The sequence below is a fragment of the Neodiprion lecontei genome, chromosome 4 (genome assembly GCF_021901455.1).
Source record: "Neodiprion lecontei isolate iyNeoLeco1 chromosome 4, iyNeoLeco1.1, whole genome shotgun sequence".
NCBI classification, from domain to species: Eukaryota; Metazoa; Arthropoda; class Insecta; order Hymenoptera; family Diprionidae; genus Neodiprion; species Neodiprion lecontei.
The window spans coordinates 30,577,633-30,591,107 of NC_060263.1; the positions used below are offsets into that span (position 1 = coordinate 30,577,633).

General features: G+C 38.0%; 1 protein-coding gene across 3 annotated transcripts; it reads right to left on the reverse strand.

Annotated features, from left to right (window-relative positions):
* Nucleotides 1-2,227: 2,227 nt before the first annotated feature.
* LOC107222942 lies at nt 2,228-7,958 on the reverse strand. Of its 3 annotated transcripts, XM_046736692.1 has the most exons (7): nt 7,901-7,958; nt 5,569-5,690; nt 4,861-4,903; nt 4,112-4,267; nt 3,366-3,628; nt 2,998-3,249; nt 2,228-2,926 (listed from the first exon to the last, which is right to left on the reverse strand). In XM_046736692.1, exons 3-7 carry the CDS (start codon nt 4,889-4,891, stop codon nt 2,408-2,410), a joined length of 1,221 nt encoding a protein of 406 aa, XP_046592648.1. In that variant the 5' UTR covers nt 4,892-4,903; nt 5,569-5,690; nt 7,901-7,958; the 3' UTR covers nt 2,228-2,407. The 3 variants fall into 3 exon arrangements, with proteins under 3 accessions (XP_046592648.1, XP_015517974.2, XP_015517975.2); XM_015662488.2 differs by lacking the exon at nt 7,901-7,958 and having other exon boundaries at nt 5,569-5,843; XM_015662489.2 differs by lacking the exons at nt 4,861-4,903; nt 5,569-5,690; nt 7,901-7,958 and adding an exon at nt 4,479-4,547.
* Between the last annotated feature and the right edge of the window lie 5,517 nt (nt 7,959-13,475).

The window sequence follows — 13,475 nt, forward strand, 5'->3', positions numbered from 1 at the left end:
ATGTGACTTATTTTTCTGCAACAGAGGTTTGAAATTTACTTTCGCTGAGAATTGTTTAAACCGAGCAGTGACATTGAGGAGTGTGTTTCGAACGTTAGGTGCATAATTTAACACCGTGAATAGTTCTCTTGTTGCTCAAATATAATGTGCATAATTTTAATTTTTTTTTTTCTGATGTCGATAATTATATGTTCATGCCGTGATGCGTAGATCTGATAAGTTTCCGTTGCATCCTTGACCACTGAGGCAAATACAGTTTTCATATTTTTTGCGCTAGTTAGAATCTTGAAACCGTGCCGTGATTCTTGCGAAATTGTGGGAAATTGAACACCTACGCTTCGTATCGCACGTGACACATGAACAGCAAAAATCACCAGTACATTGCGAAAATGGGTCTGAAATCATTCAACTCGGACCTCGTGAAAGATATCACATGTCATGATAACATCAGATGGGCACGATACAGCGTGCTCGAGTAATATGTGTTTAATTAACTCCTCCGTTCACTGAAATTCAGTGGGCACGCGCTTAACTATTACAAAAAAAAAAAATAGCGCTGGGAATAATGTTTGACCCCTGTTTCCGCTTGCATCACGTTCGCTGAAATGTTGGACGAATAAAACCTGACTCAGATTTCTTACCCGAAACTTGAAGAGTTTCTAGACATTTTTCACAGGGAAGACGTAAGTAGGATATCGTCTTACTTGCTAATAAGATATTCCGCTTACAATTAGGTGTGTACTTTGCTTGTTGAAAACGTTCACTTTTCGTGCGCAATGCTGTACTGCAATGACTTGCATCAAATATCGTGTAGCATCCAATCTGTCGAGTGCTGACAGCATCGTTCAAAGTACGATTTAAATATTTTATTAAGTCGCAATGAATAACGGGGGACTCCTACTTCTCGACTTATACTTTCCACTGATTTATCGTGCCTTGGATAAGTTCACATTCAGATCATGCATTCCTAAAAAAACAAGTATTATAATCATCTTTGAAATTTTGATTGGTAGTAGCAAAACAAGATTGATAATGCATAAAATGGATTGAAGTATTTATTCCATGACCTGTCAGCCAATTTAAAAAAAAGTGATTTCGAAATGCATTGAACACGTAAGAAGATAAATGAGCTTTATGATCTTGTATTCCATTCTTTTTACGTTCACTCGCGGCTGTTTGGCTGCAACGGATGGATGGATCACGGACAACTGTACGAAACATGCGTGTACAAAGACACTTTCATGGTAGGCTCTATCAGCGAACCCTAATCTACGAAATAATACCTACGCCGAGACACGTGTAGGTGTATGTAGGTCCCGCATTCATTATGTCGATTCGACCTCTGTTTGAGCCTTGAAACAACGGACGATAACTATCAGTTGTTTTCACGAGTTTCCCTTGAAACACACCAACTGAACAAGCGTCTTTAGTGCAGCAGATCTCAAGCGTAAAGATGGGTTTTCATTCATAACGAATTTAACGACGTCCGTCTATGAATTTTGTGGAAGCACATTTCATTTTACGGGTGCCCCTGCTTCAGTGCTGGCCAAAATATCATCGCAATCTTGATGGTATGTAACAGTAGATATGACGTAATAAATTATCGTGTTCGAGCGATGCAAACGTCGCGTTTAATACACCGGAACCCCTGATGATTAAGGATAAATTTTAAATTTACTGTTGCAATAAACTAGCCAGACTTCATAATGTACATATAAGGTCACGCTGATCCATGTTATGAAATTTAAATGAGAAAATTATTATTTGTCCTTTTTTGTCATTTTTAACGTGATCTGAAGTGAAAAACTTCACGTCCCACGATGATAGATTTTCTTGTGGATTTCTTATTGCTTTGACGAAAAATCGAATTTTACACACTAATGCTACATTATTTTAAAACTTCCCTCTCTTCTATTAGAAGAAGAGTCGTTCTATTAATTACTGCAGATATTGAAAATTGATTTGTCACTGGACGACCTTTGACTATTATGGACTACCATAACGGATTTTTATGGTTTTGGACTTAATCAATACGGTTCTTTCTATGAGCTTTAAACTTTGTGCAAAATCAGTTCACACAACGAAAATAGCGGTAAGTTCCAGAACTGTTCCTTTTAGGGCAGGCGATATTTCGTAATTTCTTTACTGCGTCTGCTTTGCGGTGTGATTAGGCATTAGAGGTACACGAAATTTGATCAGTGATCGGGAAAACATATCTTACACATCGTCGGTTATTCAAAAAGACATTATTTTAATCATTTCAATACAGTCTTTAAACGGGTTGATTATAATCATAGTTAGAATATTTTCCAGCAATCGGTATGTCCGAAGGCTTTGTATACGGTCCCACTTGAAACGGAATTTTTATTTTTATTCCTTAACGAACAGTATACTTTATATCAATGATCTACTTGACAAAATATTTGCACTTATCCACTATTCGTTGCAGTAGCCGTGGAGACAATCTTTGCTTCCAGTAGTCTACAGCCGCTGTGGTCTCAGCCGTGTGCATCGCAATTGCTGACTTATCGGGAATATCTTCGAGATTCGCTAAGAGCGCAGGTGCGAGCCAAAGACTTACCATCATACCGTAGATTTGCGATCTCTGCATTTCGCATTTCAACCAATCTAAGGTGATTTTTTCATACGCATTTGTACGTAACTCTGACAGCTTCGACCGCAGTTTCATATAATATATTTCAAGAAAAGTATCGTAATATTCTACTAGAACTTCGTGTTGAACACTGCTGTGTAGGAAGCCCTGAAGATCTGTGACCAAGGGCCCGAATCTGACAACTTGGAAATCTAAGAATCGCATACCGCTGACTACCGTTTTCCCCTTAACTTCCTCGTGCTTGAAAAGTATGTTGTTGATCCACAAATCACCATGGCACACCACCGAATATTCTCTAGGTTTCACCAGTTCCTGTGCCGAAACATAATATGCGCCTTGAATATCGTAAAGTCTATTGTTTACTCGTAAAGATCAAGTCGTACCTTCATTAAATCATAAATTTTTCCTTGGTGCTCTTCCATAAAGGCGATCTCTTTCGAATAGTCATCTTCTGAGGTCGCGGCAACTTTCAAGCACAAGACGATAAAGTTGGGGAAGTCGTTCATATTCTTCCCTACACCTGGAGGATCCGTGTCAGGAAAATAGGCTTCTACGAAGTTGGTTTTCATACGGTTAAAATTTTCCGCGTCATTGTGTTCTAGGATAAACGATGCTGCATGAAGATCGGCTAATCCCTAAAAAAAAAAATGAAGAAAATCATACAAAGATACTGTTTTGCCTAATGATACAAGGTTTTGAAAGAAATCTATTGCGATACGATAATATAATTAATTATAGTAAAGAGCCTGACCTCGAGTACGATTTTCGTATGGTCGAAGTCTAAGCCCTTAACTCTGTCCTCGAGAAAGAATCCTAGTGGTTTTAAGTCTTCCAGGATAATCTGGTTAACATTAGTGAACAAGCAATCGGGAAGTATTTCCTGATCCTTGCCGAGAAGCATTGGCACTGTCTGGTACATTCTAGCTTCGTTGACGAAAAAGTTCTGACTTTGAAAGACCTCCTGATGAATTTCATTCGCAGCCAGATGTTTGGAAATGAAACTTTTGTTGTAATCTAAAAAGTAAATGAATACTAGCTTTAGGATTTTCACAGCGATTACTAGAAAATCGCGAACAAGTATTATTCTCTCTCATCTTGAAAATCGAATGGCTGATCCTTAGTTAACTCGAAAATGTAATGCAGTATTTTTGTTCAGAATTGTATACACAATGGGGCGGTTAGGCACTTTGTTGCATTTAAGATACGTAAACCTGAAAATTCCGAAGTCAACGCAATTCTGTACGCAATGCCAAACAATAATATCTAAAAACTCTTTTGTATCATGCCAAAAAAAGAACTCAAAATGTATTCAAACAACAAGTGGCATTGCATGTAAAATTGCGCTGATGATTGAATTTTTATGTGAATGAAGCGTAAGGTTTGATAAGAGTGAAATTAAGTGACATTTAACACGGTCGGGGAAGACCGACTAAAGCATTCCCTTAATTAAGTTTATTACAATAATTTGGCGTATCAAGATTTATACGTAATACGCACCGAATCCAGCTCCGGTTGTCCCTGTGACAACAAGACGTTTTATGACTGACATGTAGTTGACTCCTTTCTCGCAGCCAGGACTTGTGACCACAGACTTGACTTCGAGATTTGCATCATTTTCATATTCGCGCAACACCTTCTGAATTAATTCTTTGTCTGCAAATAAGCACCGTGTGAGATTACTATGAATATGCCTGGAATTCATGTGGACTTGATAACTATTATGAAAATCTAGTTGTTCGCAATTGACTTTCCTCTACTCTGGTCTACAATGACAATAATTGTGATTAAATACCCTCATATATATACATATATATATATATATATGTAGTAACAAAATTGAGCACACTAGTAGTAATACTATTACCAAAATGCATTAAGCGTACGTATTATGACTTTCCGTGAAGTTGAAGTTTTCACTGACGTTAAGGAATAATGATATCGTTTTTGTGTACACCTGATAAGTGATAAGATAAAAATACTTTTTTTTTTTATTTTATTTTATTTATATATATATATATATAGAGAAAGTATTTTTATCTTATCACTTATCAGGTGTACACAAAAACGATATCATTATTCCTCCACGTCAGTAAAAACTTCAACTTCACGGAAAGTCATAATACGTACGCCTAATGCATTTTGGTAATAATATTACTACTATTGTGCTCAATTTTGTTACTTGTAACGATATCTACGAAAGTGAATATTCACTGTCACGGGCAAGTATTTTATCAGCGCTGCAGTACCTGGCTTGTAAGCAGCTTCGTCTGATGCCATCTTGACTGCCACCTGTGTAAAAACACAACGACATAAATAAATAAATTTTACCGATACGTATCGTCGCTCTCATATTTGATTCCGCACAGCTGATCGTGAATTGACACCGGCGTGTTCTGAGAATGAACCAATTTAGCACATTCGACTCTGTTAATACGACACACTGGAACTCATAGTCGTTGAATAGTAAACAAGTATGAAAGTGCCAAGTTATAGTAGAAAAATGGTTGTATTACATATTCATAATATATATTCGATGTGTCTCACAATGTTAAATACAGGATATCCATTTTCTCTGTGATATAAAACTCTTAAAAGTGTTACCCGTGCAGTTAAAAAAATACCCACATAATCATACTTCAGTTACGCTGGGTCGAAAAATTTGGAAAAAAATTGCGTTTTTCGTCATGTACTTTCATATAAAAAATTGTAAAACCAATCTGAGAAGTCAACTTGGAATCTTGATCGAGATGCTATGGAATGCCCCATGCACAGCAATTCTTGACGTTATGTTTGAAGATAAAATTTCTACTTTTTTCTTGCCTATGGATCAAGCTATTTTAGAAATATTGCAAATATACGTGAACATTGTCGAGAATATGAGATTTATTTGGTTTGGCTTTTTCTACATGCACAGGTAAATCTACTAATTTTAATAAAGAACTATCAATACCTACTTGCAATATATAAAGTAATTCGGCTGTGTATGTTGGACACTACAGTAGTACTTCAATTCTGAAATCCTCGTCAGCTGTTGTAGCTCACAGTCGTTCTTTAACTGATTCTATATGTACTTTTCCTGAATTCAAATGTCCTGTAATATTAGTTCTCCGAGCGCATGAGATAAGAGATAAAAATGAAAGCTGAAAACGTTATTTGAACACGACTGTTTATATTGCTATTTACAAGCAGCATTTCTCAGGGGCGGCGAAACACATATTTTTGAGACGTGGAATTAAACTGTTCGTTTGTTTCGATGCAATGTACAATTTTATTTCACTTCGATAGATCAAAAGTTGCTTTTCTGCAGTTATAAATGTTTATGAATTCGTTTACTAGTAAGTTAAGTTCTAATTCTTCAGCTACACCTTAGTGAATATTAGGAAGCGTCACAATAAAAAAAAAAAAACCAATTTTCTGCTACGTTGCGAACGGATGTTTTTCGTTAACGCAAAGAGATTCCCCAGTAAAAAAATTTCGTATGTCAGGGCTAAGTGGTCCCGAAACTTTGTATAGTTTTTCATTTAAGTTACACACCAATAAAAAAAATTTTTGATGGATATTCATAACTCCGTACTTATTGAATCATCTTCAAATGTGTGGAAAATTACTGAAAGCTGAAAGAATAAACTTTCAAATATATGAGAGCACTTATCGAATTATACTATTTTTATTAATTTTTGCGAACACAGAGTTTTAAAAGTTGTTTACAAGTCAATATTTTCTTTTATATTTTCTTCTTCTGATACAAACGAAATAAAAGCTCCTAAAACTGTTCAAGTTTGGATTTCTTGACTGAAGGTGTAAGATTTCGATGGTGTTGAACGACTAGTGACTTAGAAAGTAGCACCATAAAATTTTTTTGAGAAAAATCAAACTGACACACTGGATTATGGCTACATCGTTCAAGCGATCTTGCAGCATTGTTGATATTCAAGTCATTAAAACAAAATTCAATTTTTTAAGACTGCAAATATCTGATGTGTGGAGTGCTTCGCAGCTACCATAGTGGTTTCACCGCCCCTGGCATTTGTGGAATGTGAGCACAGTGGCTAGGTAAGTTCAGGTGTTTGAGGTTGTCGTAATCATAATATAAACGGTTATCGTTTCGTTCTAAGATATCCGTGTATGAGAATGTTTAGGTACATACCAGATACTGTGAAATGAAAACAGTTTGAACAACACAAAATGAAGAAATTATTTTCTAATGATCATAAAGTCGAATTTTTTGAAAAGCGATGTAAATTAATTATAATTCTGATTCTAAACGACTGATATCACCTGCAGATGGATTTTTCGGACTGTTGATAATCAAATTCTTATCAATCATCGTCAATTATACAAAAGCAATCGAATGGAGCTGGTATATATCGTAAAACTGTTACTTCGAGTACTGGCGACCGTTGCTGGAGACAAAGAACGTACAGGGCTCGAGATGCGACGGAGATGCAACGGAGTAGGTCACTGATCTCTATTTACCTGGATAAATGATTCCCGAATGGTAGTCTGTGCTACCGGTTCATAATTTTTGAAGCGCCCCGAATCAGTCTAGTTAATACCCAGGGAACTAACGTAGTACCTTATACGCATGCCCGAACGCGTGAGAAGTCAAACGTGTGATCCTTCCTACGAAGCTAACCCATGTTTAAGATCTGTTAAAGTGAACAGGGTAAAACTACAGGCGTATAAAATGAATAGCACAAGCGGTCAGAAAAGTGGAAAGATTTATCGTTTCACAAGTAAGTTGATGATAGAGTTGTTTACTAATTAATTTTCCACAATTTCAGAATTAACTTTGTTCATGGATATGAACAAGTTATCAAGTCTGTAAGATTCATCTCGCGATGTTCTCTGATATACATAATAAAGTGTTCGTTTATTAGTATTATCACGGTATAAAATAATGCACGGGCATTTCATTACGTAAATTATGATTCGGCTTCATATAATACTCGTACACCCTGTCCAGCGTCCCTACTTCATAATTAAATGTCCGTAATAAGTTTCGTAATCATGATGTTGCCGAAATCGTTAACTAAAACGCATAAATATATAGATTCAAATTCACCGCTGTTCGGGCATGCGCATACTGTACTACGTTAGTTCCCTGGGTGTTAACGACGCTGATTCAGGGCGTCTCAAAAATTCCACCGGAATTTGAGCCGTGTATTCTGGTTAAACAGCTATCCAGTAAAATACAGATCAGTGGGGTAGATACAGAGAAGTACAAGATTCCGGTCCGCGCCGGAAATGCAAAGAGATGAATAAGCAAATCGCTCTATCACTTACCCCGTCACTCGAAATAAGTCTATCCGCTTCCCTTGCAGTGCTTTCGCAATGGCGTCTAACAAAGTACAGGCCCAGCTGCGGTCCTATACCTACCACCCACCCTACTTGGGCCGCCAAGCGGGCCGGCTTGCAGCCCGCTACGATTTACAGCGTCAGTTTTTGACTACGCTAGTAGAACGAAAATTTTCAATAAAATTCCAAACTGGGGAACTTTGTCTGAATAATTTCAATTAATAGTAGTAATACGAATTTGTTAATTTATTGATAAGAGATAATTCTGCAATCAATTTATGCAATTATCAAAATGAAGAACTGCATCTTTATTCAATGTTTCTGATCGAGGGGCTGCAGCCCGCTACGATTTACAGCGTTAGTTTTCGACTACGCTAGTAAAACGAAAATTGTCAATAAAATTCCAAACTGGGGAACTTTGTCTGAATAATTTCAATTAATAGTAATAATACGAATTTGGTAATTTATTGATGAGAGATAATTCTGCAATCAATTTATGCAATTATCAAAATGAAGAACTGCATCTTTGTTCAATTTTTCTGATCGAGGGGCTGCAGCCCGCTACGATTTACAGCGTCAGTTTTTGACTACGCTAGTAGAACGAAAATTTTCAATAAAATTCCAAACTGGGGAACTTTGTCTGAATAATTTCAATTAATAGTAGTAATACGAATTTGTTAATTTATTGATAAGAGATAATTCTGCAATCAATTTATGCAATTATCAAAACGAAGAACTGCATCTTTATTCAATGTTTCTAATCGAGAGAATGAAAACAAATTCCGATTTGAATTTATCGAATTAAAAAATGAAAAATGATTCTGAAAAATAAAAATAATTCCTACATTAATGTCTTGAAGTACAAAGAAAATAAAAAATCACCCTTGAAATTTTGTAAATCAGAGGTGAACAATCCAGAGTCGATATTTTATTTCTACATTCAGGTAGATACTGGATTGCCTATCAACGTTCTTCTGTACTTTCAGGGTAAAAAAAAACTTGAACAAGGGGAGGGCGCGATGTGTAAATAATCGATTTTGGTGAAACTCAGATATGTTGTAGATGTATTTGCCCTAAGTACCAAGCTAACCGAAACTAGGGTAACAACCCTTAATTTCCGAGAAAATCGCCGGTAAAGTTTCACGCGCGGTATCTATAGTGGTAACTATGCTCTCCCGATGAATAAGCGAGCGCGGCGCAATATGAGCAAGGTTCCCGGCTGGTTGGCTGCTGGCCCGTGTTCAAGTCCCATAGTCGAACAGTTCATTTTTTTTTTTGTTTTATAATTCTCTATTTTCGATGCTTTTTTCTTGTTTTCGTTCACGTATCCTATCTTATTGAATATTAATGACAATTATCGCATTAGAAATTTGCGAAGGGAAAAACTGCTAAACAATATCCAGTAGTAACGTCATTTATTTTACATTATACATACAATATAAGTGGAGAATAATTAATAATATTACAATATAATACATGCAGGCCCTTAAATTACTCGCTATCACTATGTACATTAGGAGAACAATCGTTTGGATGGTATTTATCGTAGAAGCACGCAAAGCATAAGACTTTTTTACACCATGCACATTTTATGAATCCTACCGTTCTGGTACTTAGGACAAATACTCCTAAAACATATCTGAGTTTCATCAAAATCGATTACTCACATATAGCGCTCTCCCATTGTAAGACTGTAAAATTGATGCATTTATGAATAGAAAATTTACAAACAAATTAACTGTACTAGGCTAAATCTGAAACTGTCTTTCGACTATTTAACTTTTTCCCCTACCTCTAAAAATGCTGTACAAATGTTATGTATTTCAGACGTAAGTTTGGATCCGTTTCGAACAGCGTAACAAACTCATTGTTAGCGTAATTGGGCCTTGAAGTTTCTGAAAAAGGCGATTGTATCGACGTAGAACCAATAGCTAGGGAGATACAACTGAAATATGGAAGAATAATTCAATATTAATAATAATTATATTGAGAAGAATTATAATAAGAATAATAATATTAAGAATAATTCAAGAATAAATCAATAATTTATACATTCTGATCCGGGATATGTAAAATAGTAAAAAAATAGTACCATACATAATATGTCTTATCAGTGCCAGCTTCAGACATTACGGCGCCCTGAGGCAATTGGAGTTTGGCGCCCCCCCCCCCCCCTGCCCCCCCGCCCCCCCGCCCCCGGCCACGACACGAAATCTCATGAAGCTGTCATCCTTCGCAATGCACGTCTCATAAAGCTAATGCTTTGACTAAGGAATATGAAGACAGTTGCCCTTACGGGCTTTGGTGTGACAACCAAAAATCGTCGTGCACTTACGCCCCTTGAGATGTTCCAACGGCAGAATTGTTTTCGAAAGGTGTTCGTATGGAAAAAAATTCAGAGTAACTGTAATACATCACGGATGCACTAATCTTGATCGAGATGAAACGGATGGTCCGTATATGAGACAGTATTTAATGCAGTGTCCTGATATAATCCTTAGCGGCCACACGGGGTAACTAGTTACCCCAGGCTCAGAAAAAGTGAAATTAAAGGTCTAAAACCTTTGAAATTAATACAAGTAACGATATCTGGCGGTAGTAGACAAGTGAATATTTTTCTGAAAAAAGCCCTTTTTGCTGAATTTTCGCATATATGACCAGTTTTTAGAACGCTATCTATAAATAGACCGATAAAATTCATTAGAAAGGTTGAAGAACGCTTCAACAAACATGAAACAATCGGTTAGAAGCCTTAAAACACCCATATGTCTTGCGCAACTAGGTTTTTCAGCGTGGGGTGATGCTAAGGGTTAAAGGCCTAGAAAGGTGATTGTCGGCGACTTTTCTTTTATAGGGAGAGAAAGAAACAGAAACTTTGAGTGTATTTGAACACACGTTTCAAAGGTATGAGCAAAAATTTTCATCATCCAACTGTCGCAGAACGGCAGCGTTATTAGCTGACCCGTCACCCGAAGAATATATCTTAAGTCAAAGGCTGACCATCGAAGGGCCTGGCCGCTTGAGTTTGGAATCGGCAGGAAAGATAAAGTGCGTATTTCTTGTCTGAAATGTAGAGACTAAGATCATTATAGATCATATCACATCATCATACATCATACATCATACATCATCATGGTATTAAAGTTCGAAACTAAAGTTTGGGTATTCGAATGTTCGGATGTTCAGGAAGCGACGTCACCCAAAATTTTTTTTCTCCTGACGTCATGGATTTGAAATCGGCTAGCCGAATTCCTCAGTCTGGAAACGACCGCGCAGTAGAGCGGACGTACGAGAATCGCGCTCCACAGATTTCGAGTACCGGGTTCTCTACCTCCTGGATCCTGAGCTCCGGGTCCACTTTCGGGTGCAACTCGAGTTCTAGGACAATAGCTCCGTAGTTTCTGCGCTCCAGGTGCGCTACCTGGTGAAACTTGACTTCCAGGACAAGCGCTGCTTGGTTCGTGCGCTCCAGGTCCGCTACTTGGTGAAACTTGACTTCCAGGACGAGCGCTCCGTGGTTCCTGCGCTCTAGGTAGGCTTTCTGGTGAATCTTGACTCTCGAAGGACGAGGAAGACGAGGAAAACAAGGTGGACAAGGAGGACGAGGATTTGTGCACTGTGAGTATATCATTCTAAAGTATTGAATAGAGTAGAATCAGGAGTAGGATCAAGAGTAGGAGTAGGAGTAGGAGTAGTATCAGGAGTAGGGGTAGACGTAGGGGTGGGAATAGAAGTAGGATCAGGAGTAGGAGTAAAATCCGGAGTGGAAGTAGGAGTAGGAGTGGAATCAGGAGTAGGAGTAATAGGAATTGAAGTAGGAAATGGACGGGGGGGGGGGGGGGTAGGGCGAGGCGGGGTGGTAGGGTAGGGTAGGGTACGGGGGGGTCGTGTAGGCCCCACTACCCCGCCACCCCAACACCCTAACATCCCGCCGCCCCAGACTACCTTACCACCTTCAATCACCTGTGACGACCCCCGTTCTTCTTGTCCACCTCGTCCTTCTCCTCCTCTTCCTCCATTGTCCTCCTTCTCGTTCTCGACCACCTCCGTTTACCTCTTACCACCGCCAACTACCTCCAACGACCTCGAACCAGCTCAAATCACCTTCAGCTACCTCCAACCACTGCTAATCACCTCCAACGACCACCTCTAACCACCTCGGGTTATTCCCCGAATACTGATAAACATTTTCAGTATAAATTAGAACACATCAAAAATATTGTGTGATGATTAATATAACTTTTCTGTTGACAGATTTGACCAAGAAGACTTGAAGAAAATTATAAAAAATTATAGGAATTTTATTAGCGCATTGATAGATACCGAATTTGAGCTTGTGCGATGAATGAATTGAAATAATTTATTGTAAACATGACAAGTTAAAAAAACTTAAGATAAAATAAAATTACAATTGCCATTAAATATTGTAAAAATGTTTTACTCACCGTGCACAAATCCTCATTCTCCTCGTCTTTCTCGTCCTCCTCCTCGTTCAACTCGATCACCTACAACCACCCCTAACCACCTCCGATGATCACCGCTAACAACCTCGATTTATACCTCGAATACTAATAAACATTTTCAGTATTCGAACACATCAAAAATATTGTGTAAGGATTGATATAATTTTTTTATCGACATATTTTAGCAAGAAGATTATGAGTAAATTACAAAAGATTATAAAAGTTTTATTAGTGCGTTGATAGCTACTGAATCTGTGCTTGTGCGAAAAATGAATTCAAATAATTTATAGTACACATGACAAGTTTGAAAGACTCTAAGGCAGCACGTGCTTCTACAGGATTCTGGGGATATTCAGGATTTGTGGGTAATTCACCTGGTGGACAGGCAATATGCCAGAAAAAATTGTTCCCCATCCAGCTCGGTACCATCGAGCTTATAGACATGATGGTAGCATCCCAAGGCTAGATTTTCACTCGCAGCAAGATTCTGTGGCAATATTTAGCGTTGTGTATTTCTTCATTTCTGGAGCCAAAACTTTTTCGTCTCAGACTCTATTTGTATGACCCTTTTCTGACCAATTGGACCCCCAGGAAGTCAAAAAACGCAGCGAAAAGAGCGTGGGTTCAACAGAAAAGAAGTTACGGAGAAAAAAGCATCTGCTGAAAAATGTCGAAAACACGGGTTCTGGTTTTTTGGCTGTAACTTCTGATGCGTTCATCGCAGCGTATTGGGACTGCGCCCAATCGATTGCTCTCGCAAAATTACGTCGGAATTGTGCGTGAAAGAGTTAGTTTCAGCACTTTTCAAAATCGCGAAAATTTTCGCCAAAAATACAAAGGGGTAAGCCTTGCGGTTTTTCGGGCGAAAAACTTTTAGTCTCCAATTCGATTTGTATGACCCTTTTCTGACCAACTGGACCCCCAGGAACTCAGAAAACGCAGCGAAAACAGCGTGGGATCAACAGGAAAGAAATCACGAAGGAAAAAGCACCTGCTGAAAAATGTCGAAATCTGAGGTTCTGGTTTTTTGGCTGTAACTTTTTATCCGCTGCTCGCAGCGTATCGGGACTGCGCTAAATCGATTCGTCTCGCAAAATTGC